At 32.4% G+C, this 22,646-nt stretch overlaps 1 protein-coding gene across 1 annotated transcript; it reads right to left on the reverse strand.

Moving 5' to 3' along the window:
• Positions 1-3,826: 3,826 nt before the first annotated feature.
• Positions 3,827-20,026, reverse strand: LOC133204179 (oxygen-dependent coproporphyrinogen-III oxidase-like). The gene is made up of 14 exons (XM_061339927.1): positions 19,986-20,026; positions 15,849-15,967; positions 15,162-15,231; positions 14,543-14,623; positions 14,095-14,145; positions 13,880-13,954; positions 13,202-13,320; positions 13,014-13,080; positions 11,878-12,003; positions 11,262-11,373; positions 11,076-11,155; positions 10,733-10,812; positions 6,947-7,076; positions 3,827-5,968 (listed from the first exon to the last, which is right to left on the reverse strand). The coding sequence occupies exons 2-14, from the start codon at positions 15,944-15,946 to the stop codon at positions 5,882-5,884; spliced, it is 1,176 nt and encodes a 391-aa protein (XP_061195911.1). The 5' UTR covers positions 15,947-15,967; positions 19,986-20,026; the 3' UTR covers positions 3,827-5,881.
• Positions 20,027-22,646: the final 2,620 nt, after the last annotated feature.

The raw sequence follows: 22,646 nt of genomic DNA on the forward strand, positions 1-22,646 counted from the left end.
AAATACATCAAATCTACATTTTTTTAATCATTTTTTGTAGAAATAATATGTACATCAACACGAACATGGTATTAACTTGGATACCGATTTTTTTTCTATGAGAGGTCCATAAAAGTTTAATAGAAAAGCAATAGTGATTTGTATTAATGCTTATCATAATCATTAATGATTTATCTAAACCTAGTCGGAAGGACAAGAATTCTTAAAGCAGTATCCAATTTCGATAATTGAATTTGCTCCAATAAGCACTTGCACAGTTAATATGGTGAAGTCCATTTTACGATGTGTATGAAACGGTGCTACATGAAAGGTGCAACAATATATTAGAGAAGTGGTGTAAATCAGATGTGGATACTTAAAAATTCCAAGGAACTTTTGGAAAATTTGAAATCACAAGATTTTCCCAAAATCAACAGCTTAAAAACTTTCAACTTTATAAACAACCATTCCCCACGATAAATTAAAGTCCAGGCTTTTTGATATCATTGACAGCTGCTTTTTCAATAAAAATGGAACTCGTAAATTTACTTACCTTGTCATTGGTCATTTGCAAAATTATTTTGTTAAAAAACATTCTGATTGTACACACAAGTACTCTGAAGTTAACCTTAAAAAGATGCTTGAGTTTCTGATTGACAATATCTATGTGGTTTTTGGAGACCAGGTCTTCCAACAATCTATTGGAATTTCCATGGGTACCAGTTGCCCCCGTTATCAGCAGACCTTTTTTTGTATTCATAAGAAGCAGAATTTGTCCAAAATCTTGTACGTGAAAAGAAGAAAACACTTGCTGTGGCCTTCAACTCGACAGTTAGATATATCGACGACGTATTGTCAATTAACAATGGTTATTTCCGTTCTTATGTCGATACGATATATCCCGGTGAGCTTGAGATGAAAGATACCACAGAGTCTGACACATCTGTTTCATATTTGGATATTTTACTTGAAAAAGGTGTTAATGGTAATCTAACAACCAAGCTTTATGACAAACGTGATGACTTTAACTTTCCTATCGTCAACTTCCCTTACTTATGCAGCAATATACCTTCATCACCTGCATACGGGGGTTTATATCTCTCAGTTGATTCGATACGGAAGAGCATGCTCTACGTATGTACAATTTCTAAAACGAGGTAAATTATTGACAAACAGGTTGATGAAACAAGAATATCAGCAGTCTCGTTTAAAGTCATCATTTCTAAGTTCATTTATAAGTTCTATGGTCGATACAATAACCTTGTCAGCAAATACAATTTATCATTGAGTCAAATGCTGACTGGCGTTTTTCATACTAATTGTTAGGCCACTATTTACACACTGAATTGTCGTCGGATTTTTCCGTTATTTCATGATCATGACAAGGAGCACACGGCGGGTGTGATCGGTCGGCCGGGGATGCTCACTCCTCCATGGCACCTGATCCTACCTCTGATGTTTTGGGGGTCCGTGTTTGCTTTGCTCCTATTTTGTATTGTTTAATGGACTTTTGAGCTTGAATATTGTTCGTTATCTCCATATATTTCATTCAAATATAAGCTAATTATTTTCACGAATCAATTCATTTCCCTACTAATAATAAAAATAACGCTTTATATCCCAAATATAATTGTAATCATTATTGTTATCAAGGAATTCTTATGCCGTTTTAATTACCAGTAACATTCAGCAGGTGAATTTTAGTGAATATAAAAGAAAAAATTGATACACATGCAGACCTTAGATGTACAGGTAAGAATTAAGGATGATAAATAAGAAATAAAATATGTGCCAGGCGTTATATAAATGCAGCAATATGATTTATGCAAACATGTCACTAAATGTTAGCCACATTAAATTGTCTGATTCTTTGAGAATAACAAACAGAGAAAATGTGAAATGAATCTCACCGATAAATATATGAAGAAAACTACAATTACATATGCAACAATTGAAAATTAACTTGTGCCATTTTAATGAGAAAATAACGCATGATTTAATCGAATATTGGCCATAAATTTGAAAATTTTAATACAAGTGAAATATGTTTCCATACTAGTATCTGCATGAGTATAACAGTTTCTCTATTTTCAGCAAATCAATAGCAATGACTAAGTATGAATTATATAATCAGGAACAAACCAATATCCAATAAATTAAACTCATTTTTCTAACACTTGACGCACGTCAACAATCAAGCATTCATAAAGTTCGTTGTAATTTATGGAACCTGAGTTACTTAGTATTAGCAAACATTTTCCAATTGTACACTGTAGTTCTGTAGGCTCTAACGCACAAAAATGAAAGATTTCTACTACATTCTGTTTGCATTTTTGTGATTTATGGTACTATATATATGTTTGTAATCGATAGTTTATTTCTAAATGGCAAAACTTTTATATACTTTTTTCAGTAACGCTCAAATATACCAACTATTAGAAAACGCTATGATAAGAAATGACTCTAGGGGGATAAAACTATCTTTGAGGTCAAGCGCATATTTGTCATGACAGCATCTGACAAATGGTCAGGCAAAATCTATCAAAATAGTATAAACAAAAGGGCCCAAACGACGCTAACAACCACCCAAGCAATTAATCCAGTCAAGGGTTAAAATGTTATGGCCTGTACATGCTTCTGTACCAAGAGAACTACTGTTATTCCAATACTGTGGAATCATTTTAATTCGAGGGAATCATTGTTCGTGGGAAAGCAAAATTTTACATGTTCGTGGGGACGCAATTTCGTTCGTAACTCGTTTATACGGTTGATTTAATGAATTAATACGTTTACAAAAAAATGTGTGGATGTAAATTCGTGGGTACGGGTGACCTACGAAATCCACGATCTTATATTGGTCTCCAAAGAACAGTGATTCCACCGTAAATTTCCCTAAATTGGGGAATGTTTAGGATCTAAACACTTGAAAAAACGAAAGATGTCTATTATCTTATTGTTATTTGACAATACGTCGTCGATATATCTAAATGTTGAGTTGAAGGCCACAACAAGTGTTTTCTTCTTTTCACGTGTAAGGGTTTGATTTTTTTGTAATTTATGGTACTATATGTGTCTGTAATCGATAGCTTTTTTTTAAAGAGGCAAAACAGAAACTTAGTCTTTTTATATACTTCTTTCAGTAGCTATCCAAAATACCAACTTTTAAAACCTCTGAGAGGAGAAATGATTCTAGAATGAAATCATACAAAAAACGTATATCTCTGAGGTCAAGGGTATATGTGTCATGACAGCATCATTCTGACAACTGGTCAGGAAATATCTATCAAAATGATATAAACAAAAGGGCCCATAGGTGAAAGAAATGTTATCGTTTTAGCAATATAGAGCAAATCTTATTTTGAGCAGATACGTACAAAACTTATTCAAGGTAAAACAATAAATCTATTTTCTATGAAATGAAAACCACATCAACGTTTAAAATTTAGATCCGTCATATTAAAAGCACCAAGGCTGATTTTTTTTTTCTTTAAAGTAAATGAATAATGTATTTTGATACCCTGTACAGGGTAACAATACTCTAGTCATCTTTTCGGCTGCATTCTAGGTACAAAGGGAGGAAAACACCAATTTTATTCCTTTGCCCCCCCCCCCCCCCCCCGTCATCATGACACGATCCTGATGGCATACACAAATGTACAAATTTCTAATACAATTAATAACAATTATTTATTATATTTTGAATCTAAGTTGTCAATTATTTTTCTTGCTCTCATCCCCTTTCTAAAACAATATTACGTGCCTATAATGAGATAAAAGGCGAAGTGAATATTTCCTATGGAGATGTAGGCACAGATATATTTAAAAAGCAGCAAACATAAAAACTTAAAACAATTAGAAAATTTATTCATGTCATTTTTAGAACACATCAAGAGAAATATAAGTACTTGTACTTCTTCAGAGTACAAAATTTACACAAGGTCATCAGGTATGCACTTGATACACTTCAGTAATTTGAAGTCAATTTGTAACAAGATACACTGTACCATTCTGAATATTTTGTTGCATTTTTTAACAATATGCATGATATACTTCTTTCATATCATCAAAAATAACAATCATTTTGCACTTTTACTAAAATTGTTGAACATGTATCTTCATTGTCATTTTATCTGCAGGAATAACAGCTTTATTATTTATTTTTTTCAGATGATCAGAAGATGAATTGATATATTTAGTTTACATGACATACTCTGTATAAATATCCATTTTTTGAGCTGCATATTTAATCAAAATATATTTGTATAAAATATATCTTGATAATACTAAATTTACATGTACATGCTCAAGAAACATGAGAAATGAAATGTTAATATGTCATCTTGTAACAATGTTACTGATGGTACTTATCTTTACTACATTTATCTTCTCTGATTAGTTATATAGAGGATCTAGATACATGTATAAATGTACATGTCTTATAAACATCTCATAAACTTTGTAAAATCAACAGTCAAGAAATTCTTTTAAAGAATTCATAAACAATCATATAGAATGATGATAATGATATCATTCAGAACAAATCAAGCGTTTCTTATTTTTTCACATTTAGACAAAGAAGAAAATTCTTTCAATGATGAACACCATTCACATATCTGGATAAAGATCACTAAGATACTCAATTCAATTTCATAATTTACATTTATTATGTAAAAAAATAAAGTTAACATGCTATTTAGGTTAGTCATGAAAGTAATGCACCATATAAGTTGGAAGATATAATCATGACAAATTATAAAGGCAGTTTATGAAAAACTGATAATTTAAAGGGGCCTGGGCACAGTTGCATTGCCGTGTTGTTCACAATTTTAAATTGCTAATTTGATTCAAAAAATAACTTTAATGAATTAAAATTACATGGAAATTCTTAAAATTCAATTTCTGATCAACGATATTCTTCATAACATAATGTCAAACATCTGTGTTTGTACACATGGGTAAGAGATCTATAATTGTTAATGTTATGTTTTACCTGCACACATAACTAAACATAAACTGACAACACTGGTGTGTTGATTTTCTGGATTATAATTTTAATATTTTTGATTACTACACAATATATTTTCCACTTTTTTAAAAAAAAATTAGGATAAATTTTACTTGGTGAAAGTGCAACGATGTATGTAAATCAAACATGAGACAAAAGCTGTAGTTTCAATAATTTTCAGATAAAAGAAGTATTTTCTAATATCATTCTGAAATGTTCTATCAATAGGTAAGTCATGACATTATACTGAATATGCTTCAAATCTGTGTCCAAGCCCCTTTATGACCAAGATCAAAAGACATGCATAGGTAACAAAAGTATTATAGTGAGAAACCATAATGCTACTTTCATAAACTTACAAAAGAATTTAAATCAAGTATGAACCTTCAGGTTAAAAGTCATGACTGGTGATGATGGCTGGTATACAAATCATAGATTATCTTTCAGTAAAGCAATAACATGTCAATTTTGAACTATCAGAAGTCTGTCCAGAAATAAAGAACATCTGGTAAAAAAGGGATATATACCACTTTGAAAAAGAAAACAAATTTTAAAAGGTTAAAACATATTCATGTCTATGTCACAACAGCATCCAACAAAAGGTCTGACAGGCTAATGTAATTGCCACATCACTTTAAGCATAGACCCATAGAAAGGGAAAAAAAGTTTTAACTTCAGAAAGAGTTATTGAAATGGAAATAGATTAAAAGGACAAGAAAGATTCGGGGTAATATAATATGCCTATTATCCATCATTGTGAACTGTGAAACATAAATAAAAAATGAAATCAAAATTAATCAATCTACCACACTGACATTTAAAACTAAATATGTAAGCTATATCATATTTATAAGCAAAAGACAGAAATATTTGGCTTTTTAACTAAATGTTTATCTTTCACACCCAGTCTCTGGGCTGTTTTAGTACTTGGACCATCTTCTCCTCAGCTGAATTTGGAGCTGGTTCATGTCTATATTCCCAATTCTACAAAACAAATAAAAAGCCTCAAATACCTAATAATATGAAAAAATGTAGATATAAAATGATAAAAAAAAAACCTGTACAACTACATGGTGTCTAATTGTTTTGTCTTTTTTATTCATTGAGCTTAAATTGAGGCCAATCAGATTGAAGGTTTTTTTTTTTTTTGAATGTGTCATTGTTTCTTAAGAATTGACTATTGGGAATGACGTGTGTGTAATGAAAAAAGATGAAGATAAAGAACAGTGATCAATTTCATAAATCCTATAAATAATATTAAAATCAAGAACAAAGCAAAAACATGGACCCCTGAAAACATAGGAGGTGGGAACAGGTGCCTTAGAGGAGTAAGCATCCCTTGTCCACAGGACACACCTGCTGTAAGTCCTCTGCTTTGATCAGGTATATGGAGTAGTCTGTAGTCAGGATTAGTTTAAATGCAATGGCCTAACAATTGGTATGAAACACATCAGTTAAAATTTGCCTCAATGATAGGCTATATTTGCAAATTAGGTCAGTATAACAACCAAAGAATTTGTGAAACAAAAATTGGGAAATCCCTGTGATATCAACTTATTTGTCATTCATCCACCTCAGTTTGAAAATTGATTGTGCACAGATTAAGCTCTTGTAAACCAAAGAATCTTTTCAATGGACTAGATAGCATAAAATTTGACTTTTTACAGTTCCCAACCCATATTTTCTGGATTGATAGGAAGACTTTTCACTTACACTGTACCTTCAATAATCATAATGCTATTGGTGTAGGCAACAACATACATATATTTTTGAGTTTGAAGTCCTTCCAATTAAGGGTTCAAGAATTATGCTCTTAACATGATTTTGTGGCAGACAGAAATACAGGTACTCCCAAACTAAAATCTCAGCTCTACCCCCATCCCCATTGGGAGAAACGCAATTACATAAAATACCAGAAGCTTTTAGCACTTGATAAAATATGTTCTCCATCATCGCACTTACTGCTGTGTTGGGTAAGGACATTAGAATACTCTCATATCTAGCTCCTGGAGTCTGTAGACCAAACTTTGTCCCTCTGTCATAGATCAGATTAAATTCTACATATCGACCTCTCCTTAAAAGCTGCCATTTTCTACAAAAAGAAACAAATGCTAATAACGTACTTTTTAATGTGTGTTGATAATAAACTGATTAGCTAATATACCCAAACTGTTGAGTATGGTGTATAAAAAAAACGCATATACATAATTATTCATTAACAAAATTCAAAGGTTGAAATTCCTGTTCAAACACAATTGCACTTATTCTTTAGAATAGGGATGTCAAAATATTTATTTTCCTTAGTCGATCATTTGATTGCATTATTCGAACGATAGTCGAATATTTGGAACATTTTCTGAAAATAAAATTTTATTTTATACTTCATTGGTACATACTCAGAAACCTTTTTACTTAAATCTATTTAAAAAGTAACATCAAAATTAATGTAACGTAACGCATGGATAGGGATAGCATGATTCTATGAAATAAATTTAGAAACCTAATTCTCCAAAATTTATTATTTCCCTGTAAATAGAATTCATAAATCGGCCTGTACATGCGGTCATTTTTTATTGAGTAAGCATTAAAAAATTACCAGCCGATATTTTTTAAAGCTTATTATGAATGGAGGAGGGGGGCTGTCAAAATGTCCTCAAACAGTTTAAAATGTAAGTGCATTGTTTTAATAATTATCGAAGTATCAAAACAGCTTTATTCCTTGCATTTGAGCAAACTTAAAATAGCAAAAGATAATTGTCCAGTGAATAATTTTACAAACAAAGCCCATTATATTGGTTGGTAATTTATTACAAAAACAACACAGGCAGTAACTGACAATTAATTCTCGCAGTACATGTAGTGAAGCATTTATAATTGCTGTACTTTCTATACGTACATGGAAAATCTACCGTTTTTTGTTGAGGAAAATTAATGACTGTCTATGAGAAAAGACTGTTTCTCATTTTTTTGATGAGAATTCCATCTCATGTATCACTCATTTATTGCATTTATTTAGTTTAAATAATATTCGAATGTCGTTTCATTATTCGATCGTCGGTCCATTCGACTGATAGTCGAATAGTCAACTATTCGTTGACATCCCTACTTTAGAACCACATGTATGTTCCTCCATTTTTAGGTCACCTGAGTCACTCAGGTGACCTACTGCTATCTGTTTTTGTCCGTCTTGGTGCGTCGTGCGTTAACTTTTGAACATTTTTAACTTCTTCTCTAGAACCGTTCAACCAATTTCAACCAAATTTGGTATATAGCATCTATGGGTGAAGGGGAACAAAAATTATGAATTTCATGGTCCCTGCCCCCCCGGGGCCTGAGGGGTGGGGCTAAAACCACCAAAAATAATGCAATCTTTAAAAATCTTCTTCTTTACTCCTGGACATCAAGCAGTCAAACTGTTGGCATCATTGTAATAAGCATTGAGCCCTCTACCAAAATTGTGAAATTCATGGCCCCAGGGTCAGGGGTTCTAGCCCCAGGGTGGGGCTATATAGATCATGTAGTGAAAGTGCATTATTTCTTTGAAAATCTTCTTCTCTGCTCCTGGGTATTAAATAAAGTTACTAAGTACATAGTTATGATGAGCAAGAGTGCCTCTTCCAAAATTGTGAAATTCATGGCCCCAGGGTCAGGGGTTCTGGTGTTAGGATGGGGCTCTATTGATTATATAGTGAAAATGCATTAATTCTTTGAAAATCTTCTTCTCTGCTCCTGGGCATTAAATAAAGGAACTAAGTACATAGTTATGATGAGCAAGAGTGCCTCTTCCAAAATTGTGAAATTCATGGCCCCAGGGTCAGGGGTTCTGGTGTTAGGGCGGGGCTCTATAGATTATATAGTGAAAAAGCATTAATTCTTTGAAAATCTTCTTCTTTGCTCCTGGGTATTAAATAAAGTAAGTAAGTACATAGTTATGATGAACAAAAGTGCCTTTTCAAAAATTGTGCAATTCATGGCCCCAGGGTCAGGGGTTCTGGTGTTAGGGCGGGGCTCTATTGATTATATAGTGAAAATGCATTAATTCTTTGAAAATCTTCTTCTCTGCTTCTGGATATTTAATAAACTAACTAAGTACATAGTTATGATGAGCAAGAGTACCTATTCCAAAATTGTGAATTTCATGGCCCCAGGGTCAGGGGTTCTGGTGTTAGGGCGGGGCTCTATCAACTATATAGTGAAAATGCATTAATTCTTTGAAAATCTTCTCCTCTGCTCCTGGGCATTAAGGTGATAAACTAAGTACATAGTTATGATGAGGAGGTGGGCCTCTTCCAGAATTGTGAAAGCCATGGCCCCTGGGTCAGGGGTTCTGGTGTTAGGGTGGGGCTCTATTGATTATATAGTGAAAATGCTTTAATTCTTTGAAAATCTTCTTCTCTGCTCCTGGGTATCATTTAAACAAACTAAGTGCATGGTTATGATGTATAAGGATGCCTTTTCAAACATTGTGAATTTCATGGCCCCAGGGTCAGGGGTTCTGGTGTTAGGATGGGGCTCTATTGATTATATAGTGAAAATGCATTGATTCTTTGAAAATCTTCTTCTCTGCTACTGGAGATTATTTAAACAAACTAAGTGCATGATTAAGATAGACAAGGATGCTTCTTCCAAAATTTTTAAATACATGGCCTCAGTTTTTGGGGTTCTTGAGGAGGGGGGGGGGGCTCTATTGATTGTATAGTGAAAAAGCATTAATTCTATTAATTAATCATTAATTAATCCTGTCTGCTCCTTAGTGTTGAGCTGATAAATAAATTGCTTAGCTATGATGAAAATGAGAACTTTGAACAGAATTTTTAAATCTTGTGGTCCTAGGGTCAGGGGTTCTGGCATAACGAGGGGGGGGGGGGGGGGGGCTTTTGATAATATAGTGGAAAAGTGTTAATTCTTTGAAGTCCATAGTTATGATGATGAGGGTAACTCTTCCAAATTTGTAAATTTCTTGACCCTTGGTCTTGGGTTCTGGTATTAGGGTAAGGCTTTGTTGAATCTGTAGTGAAAATGCATTGTACCTGTGAAATTCTTCTCTGTTTCTGGGCATATTGGAAGCAAACTGAGTAAAAGTTTAAATGATATGAGTAAGCGTATTTCTACCAGATTTTTAAACATCTGGACCATTCGTCTAAGCATTCTGGTCCTGGACAGGGCTCTATTAACTTGTATTCTACTGAGAGAAGTTATTCCCCTTTTCCATTCACCTTTGATAATTAATCACTGTAAATAATGTATTTGAAAGGTTAATAGAATAAGATAATTATGCAAGAATGTTTATCGTATAATTCAAAAAGTACTTTCTTAGTTTTAATAATCAGGTAGACCTGTAAGTAATAGATAAATAAAAATGAGACAAAAGTAACTTATCTCATTAAAAGTTCTTCAAAGACCATAAGAGAGGTCAATGCTAGAGGTCTTAATATGGGTTTAAAAATAGTACAGAAGCACTAATAGTTTGTTAATAGTCTGCATGGTGATAGTGTTAAGTGGGGACAGATGAGAACTTAATTTATGAGTTGATACTGAATACTAGACTAATTATTTTGTTGATCCTGATCTTCCTACTTCTCTTGCTTTAGGGCAACAATGCGTCATCTGTCAGTTTATTTAACTTCTAAATTGTTGTATTATACTCAGGTGACCGTTAAGGCCCTTGGGCCTCTTGTTTAAGAGGTGTTTTGCTTAGCAAAGACAAAACAAGGAGGTTTGAAGGAGGTTAATGTTGACATTTGTTACCTTTCTGGATGAGAGTAGCCATCATTTTTGTGTCTCTCTACGATTGGAATGTAGGACGGTAAAACAGCATCAGCACAAGTCTGTAACAAGAGAGACAACTCTGTTCATAAATGTTCTTTAAATTTTGGATTACTCTCTTTTTTTTCAGAAAATGAACAGTAAGTGATAATTATTTCTAAAACAACAGCTTTGTATTTTCTATTGATCTAATTTGGTGAGAAAAAAAATGATGTGCTAGCTGCATCGGAAAAAAAAATTATTGAAAAAATCTGTCTGTAAGCAATGTTTTTTTCCTCTCAATTTTCATCCTAATACATGTAAATTCAATGGACATGTAATGTACCTGTACAAACTCATACATATCACTTTGAGGTTCGTTGTCTAAATCATCAAAGAAAATTCCTCCTATGCCCCGTGTTTCACCTACAATACATACATTAAGATTTCAATTCACAAAACAAAATGGAAAGTATCATTGTAATAAAGTCAAATCCAGATTATTATAGACATGTAGAAAGAAAATATTTACCTCTATGAGGAAGATAAAAGTACTCATCGCACCACTTCTTAAACTTTGGATAAAATGTTTTATTGTGTTTGTCACAAGCTTCTTTTAGTGTTTTGTGAAAATGAACAGCATCCTGAGGACAGATTAAACTTCATAAATTGCCATTCTATAGCATTTATAATAAAACATACTTTCTTAGTTAGCAAATAAATGTTCATATTAATAAACACATAGAAAAATTATCAAGTACAATTTTTTTCATATTAACAATACTACCTCTAAAAAAAAATGACCTGTAAATCCATTAAGAGTTGGGATCTAGTGGGTACTATTTTACAAAAGAACTTACTACTAAGACCATAACGTAACTTGCAATAACTTTCTTCCGTGCATTAATTAAAAAAAAGTATTTATCTTTTTAAAAAGACTTCTGAAAGATATTTTTATGCAAGCGGTTTTTAACAGAATGATTAATTTTCAAAGACAGCAGCTAAAATTTTGGTTTTATTTGTAAGTTCTTTTGTAAAATGGGGTCCAGATTGATATTTTACACAAATAATACTCTGATCAACCTAAAGATTCTAAACTTTAAATATGCTTTATGCATGAAAGCATTTTTTCTGAGCATATAACAAACCTTTTCATAGAGATAATTTGGTGTCAGATCTGTTCCTCCACCAAACCACCAGTGGACTTTTCCTTTCTCATCCACCACCTCAAAGTACCGATAATTAAAGTGGATCGCAGGCACATTAGGATTTCTCTGGAATTCAGAAGTACATGTACCTCAAGTATTCAAATGTAATTCATAAATTCCATTAAACACTAGTATTTCTTTGATCTGTGTAATCGATGAAATCAGATACTTTACGCTATCAATGGTATTTCCTATTTACATCTTACAAGAAGTAAACTATCAGGTATCACAAGTAAAACTTACAGGATGTAAACATGCAGTGGTATTCAAGTAACACTTACAAGATGTAAACTACCAATGGTATTGTACGTAAAACTTACAGGGACTGGGTGTACAGTTCAGGTTGATTTCATGTGAAACTTAGAGGTATACTATTAGTGATACTACAGGCAAAACCTACAGGGTGTAAACTTTCAGTGGTATTACAGGCAAAACTTACAGGGTGTAAATTATCAGTGGTATCACATGTCCACGTAAAACTTACAGGAACTAAATTCTCCGTGGTATTACGCTAGACTTTCAGGATGTAAACTAACAGAGGTATGACAAGTACATGTAAAACTTACAGGATGTATACTTTCAGTGGTATGACATGTATATGTAAAACTTACAGGGTGTAAACTACAAGTGGTATAGCATGTAAACCTTACAGGGTGTAAACTATCAGTGGTATTACATGTACATGTAAAACTTACAGGGTGTAAATTATCAATGGTATTACATGTACATGTAAAAGTTACAGGATGTAAACTATCAGTAGTATTACATGTACATGTAAAACTTACAGGGTGTAAACTATCAATGGTATTACATGTACAAGTAAAAGTTACAGTATGTAAACTATCAATGGTATTACATGTATATGTAAAACTTACAGGATGTACACTTTCAGTGGTATTACATGTACATGTAAAACTTATGTATTACATGTACATGTAAAACTTACAGGATGAAAATTTTTAGTGATATGACATGTACAGGTAAAACTTACAGGATGTAAACTTTCAGTGGTATGACATGTACATGTAAAACTTAAAGGGTGTAAACTATCAGTGTTATTACATGTTAAGTCTTACAGGATGTATGACACAGCTGACTCCAGTGGCAAAGAAAGGTAATGTCTTGCCCTCCAAAGCCCTACCTCTACAACAGAAATATATTTGTTTTTTAAATGTTTCATTACAAAAGCATAAAAAAATTCAGCTAACAAACAACAAGAATTTGAGAACAACAATACTATTATATTAAATAAAAAGAATCTTACCTGGCTTTCATTTGAGCCACAGCTGGAGGGGGTAAGTTTCCGTGTACTACCGAGATGTTGACTCCTGCTTTCTCAAAAACAAGGCCATCCTTCATTACACAGCTGATTCCACCCCCTCCCTAACAAATAAAACAGCTTATGTTTTATATAATATCATATTGTGAAATTCAATTGAATTCTCCTCAAACTCATAAAACTCATGTGTGGCCCATTTGACTTAAGTTTGCTTTTGGATCGTATCTAAAAGTTCATAATAGCTAGAGGTTTGTATAAGCAATTCATTACTAAGTTCACTGCAATGAAACCAAAACTTCTATAGTAGTTGACTTATATGGTTTAGCTTGACAACATATACATGTATACGTTTACATGATATGATGTACATGTTTATTAATAAATAAAAAATATTATTTTTCAATCAAGTTCAATGAAAAGGATTTGGTTTGAATACTTCGGTGTACCAACATTATTACCCCTCTCCTTTAGTAATTTTACCAAATATCACAACCCACTTGATATGTTAAAAAATGTACATTTCATTGAAGTTGGACAAAATGTGTCTGACCTTAAGATATTCAAATCCCTGACCCCGAATTTTCATTTTGACTAAGAAGATGTGACTGAAACACAGGTTGTCAACCCAGCTAACTAGGTATCATCATTCATTCTGTCCATTACCTCTGCTCTTGTCCATCTGTCTACAAAAAATTTCTGGTCTCCATCAATTTCTTCCAGTTTTCTGCAAACTTCTGACTAAACGAACAAGTTTTATTTGAAAAGTAATATGCAACACAGTATTATGGGAAGAATATTCAATAATCATAAAGTTGAAAAAAGTCTCAGTGTTTCTGTTTAAACAAAGAAATAGGTCAGGGACTTTTTTATCAAAATACCTGGATTCTCATCACCATGGCTTCCATTTTATACTTCATGTCTGAACTCCTCTGAAATAAGAAACAAAAATCTTCAGATCTTATGGTACTATTCTAGAAAATCATCAAAAATTGAAACAATTGTATTAATGAAAAGGGTTTTTTTTTGCGTTTTCTTGATGAGGCACAAATTCTGAAAATACTCTGACAATGAGGAAAATATCTCACTCTTTTATGATGGTAAAAGTATAATGTCCATTCTGAATGTTGTTTAATTCAAAATATTGTGCTACTAATGAATCCACACTCAAAATATTTTGTGTCATAGATTGAATACATTCTGCATTGTAGAATTTGATTACATATAAAAGCAGGTAAATAAGATGAATTTAAAACATGAATTTAAAAAAATGAACAAAAATCTTCTGGTATAAAGCATCTTAATCTTGACCAGTCCTAACAAACATACATTTTCTAGAAGTGCCTTGTCTGTAATTGGATCAGCCATCCATTTTGATGAATCAAGTTTGCTACCACTGTTAGCAAATACCTAAAATGAAAGTTTATATAAAACATCAGAGTATCATAAGTGTATTTCTCAAACTGCATCAAAATCTCTAGTTCAGAACTTGAAATACTGCAGAATCATCATTGTTGGTGGGGGACCAATGTTCATGGATTTTATGGGTCACCCTTATGCACGAATTTACATCCCCGCCAATGTTTATCTTGTAGAAAATTGATTCATTGTATCTACCATATAAACGAGTAACCCACGAAATTACATCCCCACGAACAAGTAAAACTTAGCTTGCCCAAAAACATTGACTCCCATGAATTAAAATAATTCCACAGTATATATGTCTGTACAACTCAATTATTCTACTGTGAAGCTTGTTTATAGCAAACAAGGTTATAATGAATTTATATCAATTTTGAAGCAGAGATATGAGGAAGCAATATCAAATCTTCTTTGATAATGCTTCCTCATAACTTGGTTAAACTAAGAAATCAGCTTCAGAAACTTTTTTTTAACTGAAAATAGATTTTATAGCACTACAGATCGTAGCTGGTTTACTTGAACTCACCGTGTTGCTGTTGCTATGGTGACATATGATTGACACTCCAGCAATTCCAACTGACACAGCACCACATGACCTGTAACAAGCAAAATTAAAAAAATGAAAATGAAATAAACTTTGTATCAATGTACTAACTGAAGGATTTAGTTAATTTATGCAATATGTCATTAATCAGATCTCATGGTATAATACAAGCTCAGAACTGTAGCTCTCTGGGAAATAAAATTAAACATATACCATAGAGCTACAGATCCATCAACTGAAAAAAAAAATCCTCCAGTTTATGGCAATTAAATCTTTTTTCACTTGTACTCCTATTTATATACCTTTCAACAGCTCTAACTTGTGATTATTGTTAAAGTATAATTTATATAGTAAAAGCTGGTAAGATTTATGCCCCTTTATGTTAAGGAGTGAGATAGAAAATGTGACATTCCAAGGCCACAGAGGGCTGTCTGGAACCATTGAAAGGAAAAGGAAGTAACAATTGTTGGGGGGATATATATATTGTATTAAAGGATACCATGCTTTAGGCAGGGAAATGCAATATTTGCAAAAAATTAAAACCTGAAGTTTGCATAAGAGCTAGATTTTCTAATGCAAAGACCAGGGTCACCCCCCTCCCCTGCCTCTCTCTCTCTCTCTCTCTCTCTCTCTCTCTGTGTGTGTGTGTGTGTGTGTGTGTGATATTACCAGAAGAACAATTTCCTATGCCCCTGTTTCAATACAAACTGTGTACTGTAGCTGTAGGCAGTTCTCGCTCTTATCAAAGCTGTACGAAGGAGTTTCATTTTTGTTTACTCTCTGTCATTCTGCAAAGCAAATAATTCAACAGATGAAAATACAAGAATTTTTTTAAACTTTAAAATACATGGCATAAAATACAACTAGCTTTAGAGTGAACACTCTAAGGGAAATAACTCCTCTGAAAGACATAAATACAGTAGCACATATGGATGTTTTATTTCCATTTTACTTGCAAATTTCACTGCTATGAAATCCCACTAGAGACAAATTAGAATTTTTCCTGCAATTCTAAGTTGATAATTTTTTTTAATGAGATTGATATTAATTATTTTATAGTGAAGGATAATGCTCAGTGAAATTTGCAAGTTCCTCTACTCTGATACCAAAACCTTAATTAGACTATGTAATAACCATTGACTACAAATAATTGTATTTATATGCATTCTACCTTTATCATATGTCTAAAAATGTCTGGAAAAAATCCTGTTAGAAAACATATGATCCACTGACTATATAGAATATCCTGACACAACAATTGCATGACCTTTAAGTACTACAAGTACCCAATGACATGTTTTCTTTTGTTTTAAAACCTGTTTATGTCACTAATATACTTATTTCTGGTCAAACCAGTTAAGCCTGTACTTTACAGGTGCCGTATTTACCAGGAAACATGAATCATAGTATTCCTGTACTGTGGCCATCAAGTGATAATTCTCCTAACAAGTAGAGGTCATGCAGTTCTGATTACAAAAGTAAATATTTGTTATTTGAATCATATTCTTAAGTAAATGTATCAAGATTCTTCACAGAAATCTTTTATAAACATTTTTATTTCACATTAAATAAAAATAACTGCAAATGCACATCAGTATTAACAGTCATGCACAATATTTTGATATTTTCTGGTGTTAAAAAAACTATTGGTAATCTAATGTCTCTTTTTTTCAATGTACTGAAAAGTTTATCTTTATATTTTGTTATAAATCTTTATAAAAGAATTTAGTACAGTGTTTACATATATGTATTTGTCCTTCTTTTGTACCTTTATTAATTCCCATATACTACTTATAACGTGATATTGACTTTATACCAAACAGTGATAATTTCTTAAATTTCAAACAAATAAATTATATAATCTGATAATAGGCAATAAATTATAAAGATAATATACCATATGTTTAATGCATCATTCCTTTTGCCTTCTTAATTTCTGGTGTGTGTTTTTTTTTACCAAATATGGAAGACATCTGAGCATAAAAACACTTAGTACATTATACAATGTGTGTATATATATGATTGAATAATATGTGATTCAAACTGAGTCATCACTAAAAACAAAAATACATGTACATATTGTTATATCTTTAAATATTGTTTCCTATATAATTTAATACTAAAAAATATAGAAGTATGACCGCTCAGTAAAACCTTGGAAATGTTTACTGAGCGGTCATAAAAAAATTGATGTTTGACCGCAGAGGAGATATTGGACCAGTCGATGAGATGTTGGACCGCTTACGTCACAGTGTGGGCGAGGTCAGCTGTATCTTAATTGCATTCGTTGGAGTTGGACAGAACTTTACGGAATTGACCAAGTTTAAAACCGCAGTGCGGGTAAACAAAATTTACATCATGTTATGTCAAAATAAAAAGTAAAAGGTATAACAAAACAATTACTGACTGTGTTCTTGGGCAAAATGCGTTTTGTCGACCCCTTGATCCAAACTGCTTGCCTGAGGTCTAACGGCCTCAGGCAAACAGTTTGGTTCTAGGATCCGATAAACGCATGTTGCCCTCGAACCCAGTCAATAAATGTATAGTATTACATGTATATAAAAAAATATTAGTAAATTTCACTTACATTCTTTTTTTTTTTAAAAAATGTCAGCACCACCAAAAAAAAAGAATTCTGATTAAAACACTGGTAAAAAAATTAATACTTTGCAAATTTAGGAATTTCGACTTTACCTCCTATAGATTAACTGCATATCTCAAAAATGGGTATGTCTAATACTGTAGATCACCAAGTATTCACAACACCTTATTTTCACGAGATGGGTATATTGCATTTATAAGGGATCAGAGACAAAATTTTCACGAATTTTGACTATTTTCCTATATTATCTTAATTTACTAATAAAATATATTCGAGAAGGAAAATTTCACAAGGAGACAGTCTTGTATAATTGCGCGTAAAATAAAGTTCTCACGAATAAAAAATTATTAACAGTACCAAGCTTAAGGTTATGTCCAAGTGAGACACTGAGAGTGTCATTTTTGATTCTATAAGTTTAAAACTTTTCTATCTTTATGATTTGAATACCCAGATATCTCAAAATTACTGGTAAACCCCAATAAAAGAAAGTATATTGCTGAAGTTCATATCAAGTTTTCCTTGTAGAAATATGCAGGGGTTCCTACTTTATATCAATATTTGGTTTTATTTTTTTTTTATTTTTTTTTTTTTTATGCAACTAGGTGTATTGGTAAATTTAATTATCTTAGAACAATTAGACATTAATTGTCAGAGGAATACATGTTAAAGATAAAGGTTACTTTATTGCACCACACTTAAGAAATTGAAACTACCGTAAGACAAAAGAAGTCAGATTTAAGTGGCAAGGGATATATCCAGCCCTTAAGATTTTCAGACTCTCTCTAAACCCCCCCCCAACCCATTCAAGCTGGAAAAGAGGTCCCCTAAGTATTTTTCATGATGCAGAGCAGCTTTCATTCCCACAAATATAAGGATATCAGGGAATTATACATTAAATGAATCATTTTCTGATTCCCCCTTTTCCAATGATTTTTTTTCTCTTTGATTGTACTAAGGATATTTCTCAGTATTACAAGCCTGAATGATTCTAACAATCTCTGAAACCCCAATCCTTCTTTAGGTTTGAGGGTCCCCTTCATTGCACTAAATCCATTAAAGAAATATGGTACAATAGTAAATTCATGAAAGGGGGACATTACCAGGTAATATTGGGTCTCACAAGATCCCCAAGCACATAAAATCCACATGTTACTAGTCCACATAGCTACAACTTAATGTAACTATTAAAGGTATAGCATATAAGTAAGCTACATGTACATATACCATAATCCTCTACACAGGGGCTCTGAGAGTTCAGTTAAATCATTATGAAGTGATAAAAATGTACCACTGTGATGAAAATTTTAAATATTCAAACCAAAAATAAAAAAAATTGACTCAATTCTTCATCATAATCCTAAAAATGACAGGACAAACAAGTTGGTTTGCTTAACATAATACTGAGAGGCAAATGAAAATTTTTTTTAAAAAAAAGTAAAATAGGAGGTGCACAATGGCACTATGCTACAAAAAAATCTGTGAAAGCCTCATTTTAAATTTCATTCTGTGGTATAAGAGGCCGGTGTTGCGGATAAGAGATGGGTACCCCAAAACACAATGGACGGAAGAACGGACACCCCCATCACTATACACCTTCCGCTTTTCAAACGGGGAGTTTTAAAATATAAAGTAAAAATTGCCAGAAATGTGTGCGATTGTGCCACAGAAAGGCAAAGCCATTGTATGGGTTCATTTTGATGCATAACTATTATTAAATCAACAAGATGTTTTTTCTACGTCCACTTATCATGATGATATGTACATTCTCCATGTAAATGGAAGTTAATAAAATAAGAAAATACCATTTTAATTTTTATTGAAAATATTGCAATACATATCGCAATACAGTTAAAATATCGCAGTACATATCGCAATTCGAAATCTCTAGCAAATGCCCACAGACCCAGCCCTACCGACGAGTGAGACCAAAGCGAGAGCTTTCTGAAAGTACGCTAGTCATAAATATATTAAAGGGAGATTATATTAGACAAAAAAAATTTCTACATGTAAAACAGGAGCACATGCTTGATCTGTTGATATGGGAATCGTGAATGACACATCATCACTTTTTTTGACATGCTGAGGTACTCAGTACAATATCAGTGTAAAATGCATATAACTGAAACATTCTCAGAAAAAATTATCGAAGGTAGTGTCATAAAGTCTGAAAATTAAACTTGGAAACCTCCATATGTTAAACTTACAGACTGTCAATTCTTACACACAGGGCGCTGCCATATTTGTTTACATTTGTTTTTAAGATTTATTCTACCAAAACGAAGAAAGGATACAGTCCCTCAATATTTGGTACATGTACTTGCTTTTCCATATTTTCTTTAAAGGAATATGGTGTTTTCAGACTATCAACAATCAACCTCATACTTTTTTGGCACATTGATAATGTATATAGTGATATTTTAGATGTCAATGAAAGTAAATACTACATGTATTTACATGATTTAGATTAATGATGAGATGCCCTTTACTATGCAGAGGAAAAATTATTTGTGTTTTTTTTTTTTAATTTTATAAATACAGTAAATATGTAAACTATTAAATCTACAAAAATCATTTTATTCGATTAATTTGTTTCGAAAACTAGTTTTTCAAATAATGTGTAAGAATAAGAGTGAACAATCTAACAATGAAAATGATCTCCGATGCAATCTTATACCCCGTAAACTCCCAATAATGATTGCTTTCTTATAACCTACCCTAATAATTATCCGCACCCCGACTATCATGACTATCCCTGTATATAACGGTATCAGGTTCGTTCGCCCTGTCTACCTGTTCGCATGAGTCCGTTCGCGCAGGGTCCGTTCGCCATTATTCTCGTTCGCCCTATATCTCGTTCGCCCTATTATATATATATACAGTATATAGTAAATATCAACATTTATTATTAATTTTATTCAATATTTTACGACTTTGTGTTTTTTTTCAAATGTTGCTACGGGTATTTTTTTTTTATTTACCGTAATCTTAATTAAATAATTCAAATTTGATATTTATGCTCTTTACATGCTTAATTGATTTAATTATACTTAATAATGTCACTGTAATTTAGGGGATCATACAATCTGCGTTATGTTTTGAAAACAATTAAAGGACTGAGACGTTAATTTTCTGTTGGTCTGCCGGGTCTTTGATAGTACAGGTACCACATGCATACGTCTGTTGTCTCCCGTGCGCAATTTATGTACCAAAGTACATATAATTTATTTTAAAAAATCCATTGGGTCATTATTCAACTTTCTGCAATATAAATAAGGCGAACGGACCCTGGGCGAACAAGTTTTAGGGCGCTCGAACTCTGGGCGAACGGGAATTAGGGCGAACGGCGTCAAGGGCGAACAAGTTTTAGGGCGCACGAACATACAACCGTATATAACATACTTGAAAGCGCATATTCGTGGAATCACCTAAAAACACTATTTCCACCCTCACAATTTCAATGGTTCAAAGTACAAAAACTGCATTTATTTTCACTTAATATAGTTTAAATTTACCAATTATTGGAAAAATATATACATATATATATTGGTTACCATATTTTTTAAGATGAGAGACTTAACATCTTCGCTAGCCAAGGTTTTCTGATACGCTACTCTCCTCATAAGCCCTTGGCATACGGTGCCGGTTAAAAAAAGTTGGGATTTTTTTTCTCAAGTTGTGATTGGAGTTGATCGACATAATCAGCAATTGTTTTTTTGTAAATGACGGTATTTGCGTTAAGGATATATCTTGACTCTTTAATATCGGTAATGTAAAACGCAAGTAACACTGAGTAAACCATGATCCGTAAGATAACATGTTATTCAATGAATAGCTATATGGTGCCATTCGATATCTAAAGCTACGTGCAAAATATGTGATTAAGAATCTATACTGAAGATGTAGATTTGCATTTTTACATGTTTGAATAACAAATTAACATAACTCAATACCTTCTTGTTAATTATTCTTTAAAAACAAATTTTTTTAAATACCTGGTAAGAATCATGATCACGTGACAAAAACAATCCCGTCTTTTGTCAGCACCACAGGAGTTCGCATACCTATCAATTTTACCGAAATTTTCAGTAAATATAAAAAATACGTAATACCTATAATAATAACACATTATTATTATAGGTATTACGTATTTTTTACATTTACTGAAAATTTCGGTAAAATTGATAGGTATGAGAATTTCTGTGGTCAGCACCGTATGCCAAGTGTTTATGAGGAGAGTAGCGTATCAGAAACCCTTGGCTAGCGAAGATGGAGACTTAAATAAACAGATCTATATGTCAACATAAAAAAAAACAGATTGTACATTTTTAGTACACAATATTATAAAAATTATGTGAAAACTGGTTCAATTGCATAATTCTGATGCTGAAAGTTCCAAAATACTTACTACTTACAAGATATTTTGAACTGTGAATATGGGGGACACTATTTTACATTAGAAGTACAATCAAGAAAATGCCTGAATGTAGATACCTGAGAAGGATTTATTGCCCTAGTCAACATTAATTTTAAAAAGATTGAATAATTGATTAAATAAAGAAAATAAACATTTTTTTTTAAATTCTTCTACTTAACAACATTTATCATTACCCTACTGAAAAGCATTCTTTCAAAATATATTGTTCTTTTGGGTATGAATTTAAATTAAAACCAGAAGTCTCTGATGAGACTGTAGCTCTACTGGTCTGTACGTATAACAAAGGAAAAGTAGCACTTTGATTTGAAACTTTGCAACAAGAAACAATAAACAGAATTATGTATCTTAATGTAGTCTACTTCTGTGCCAGATTAAATTGAAATCAAACGAAAACTGTAGGAGGAGTAGCATTTTGAAAGTATTTCACAGA

Source organism: Saccostrea echinata, unplaced genomic scaffold (assembly GCF_033153115.1).
Source record: "Saccostrea echinata isolate AGI-Se365-2 ecotype Australia unplaced genomic scaffold, CSIRO_AGI_Sech_v1 ptg000052l, whole genome shotgun sequence".
NCBI lineage: Eukaryota > Metazoa > Mollusca > Bivalvia > Ostreida > Ostreidae > Saccostrea > Saccostrea echinata.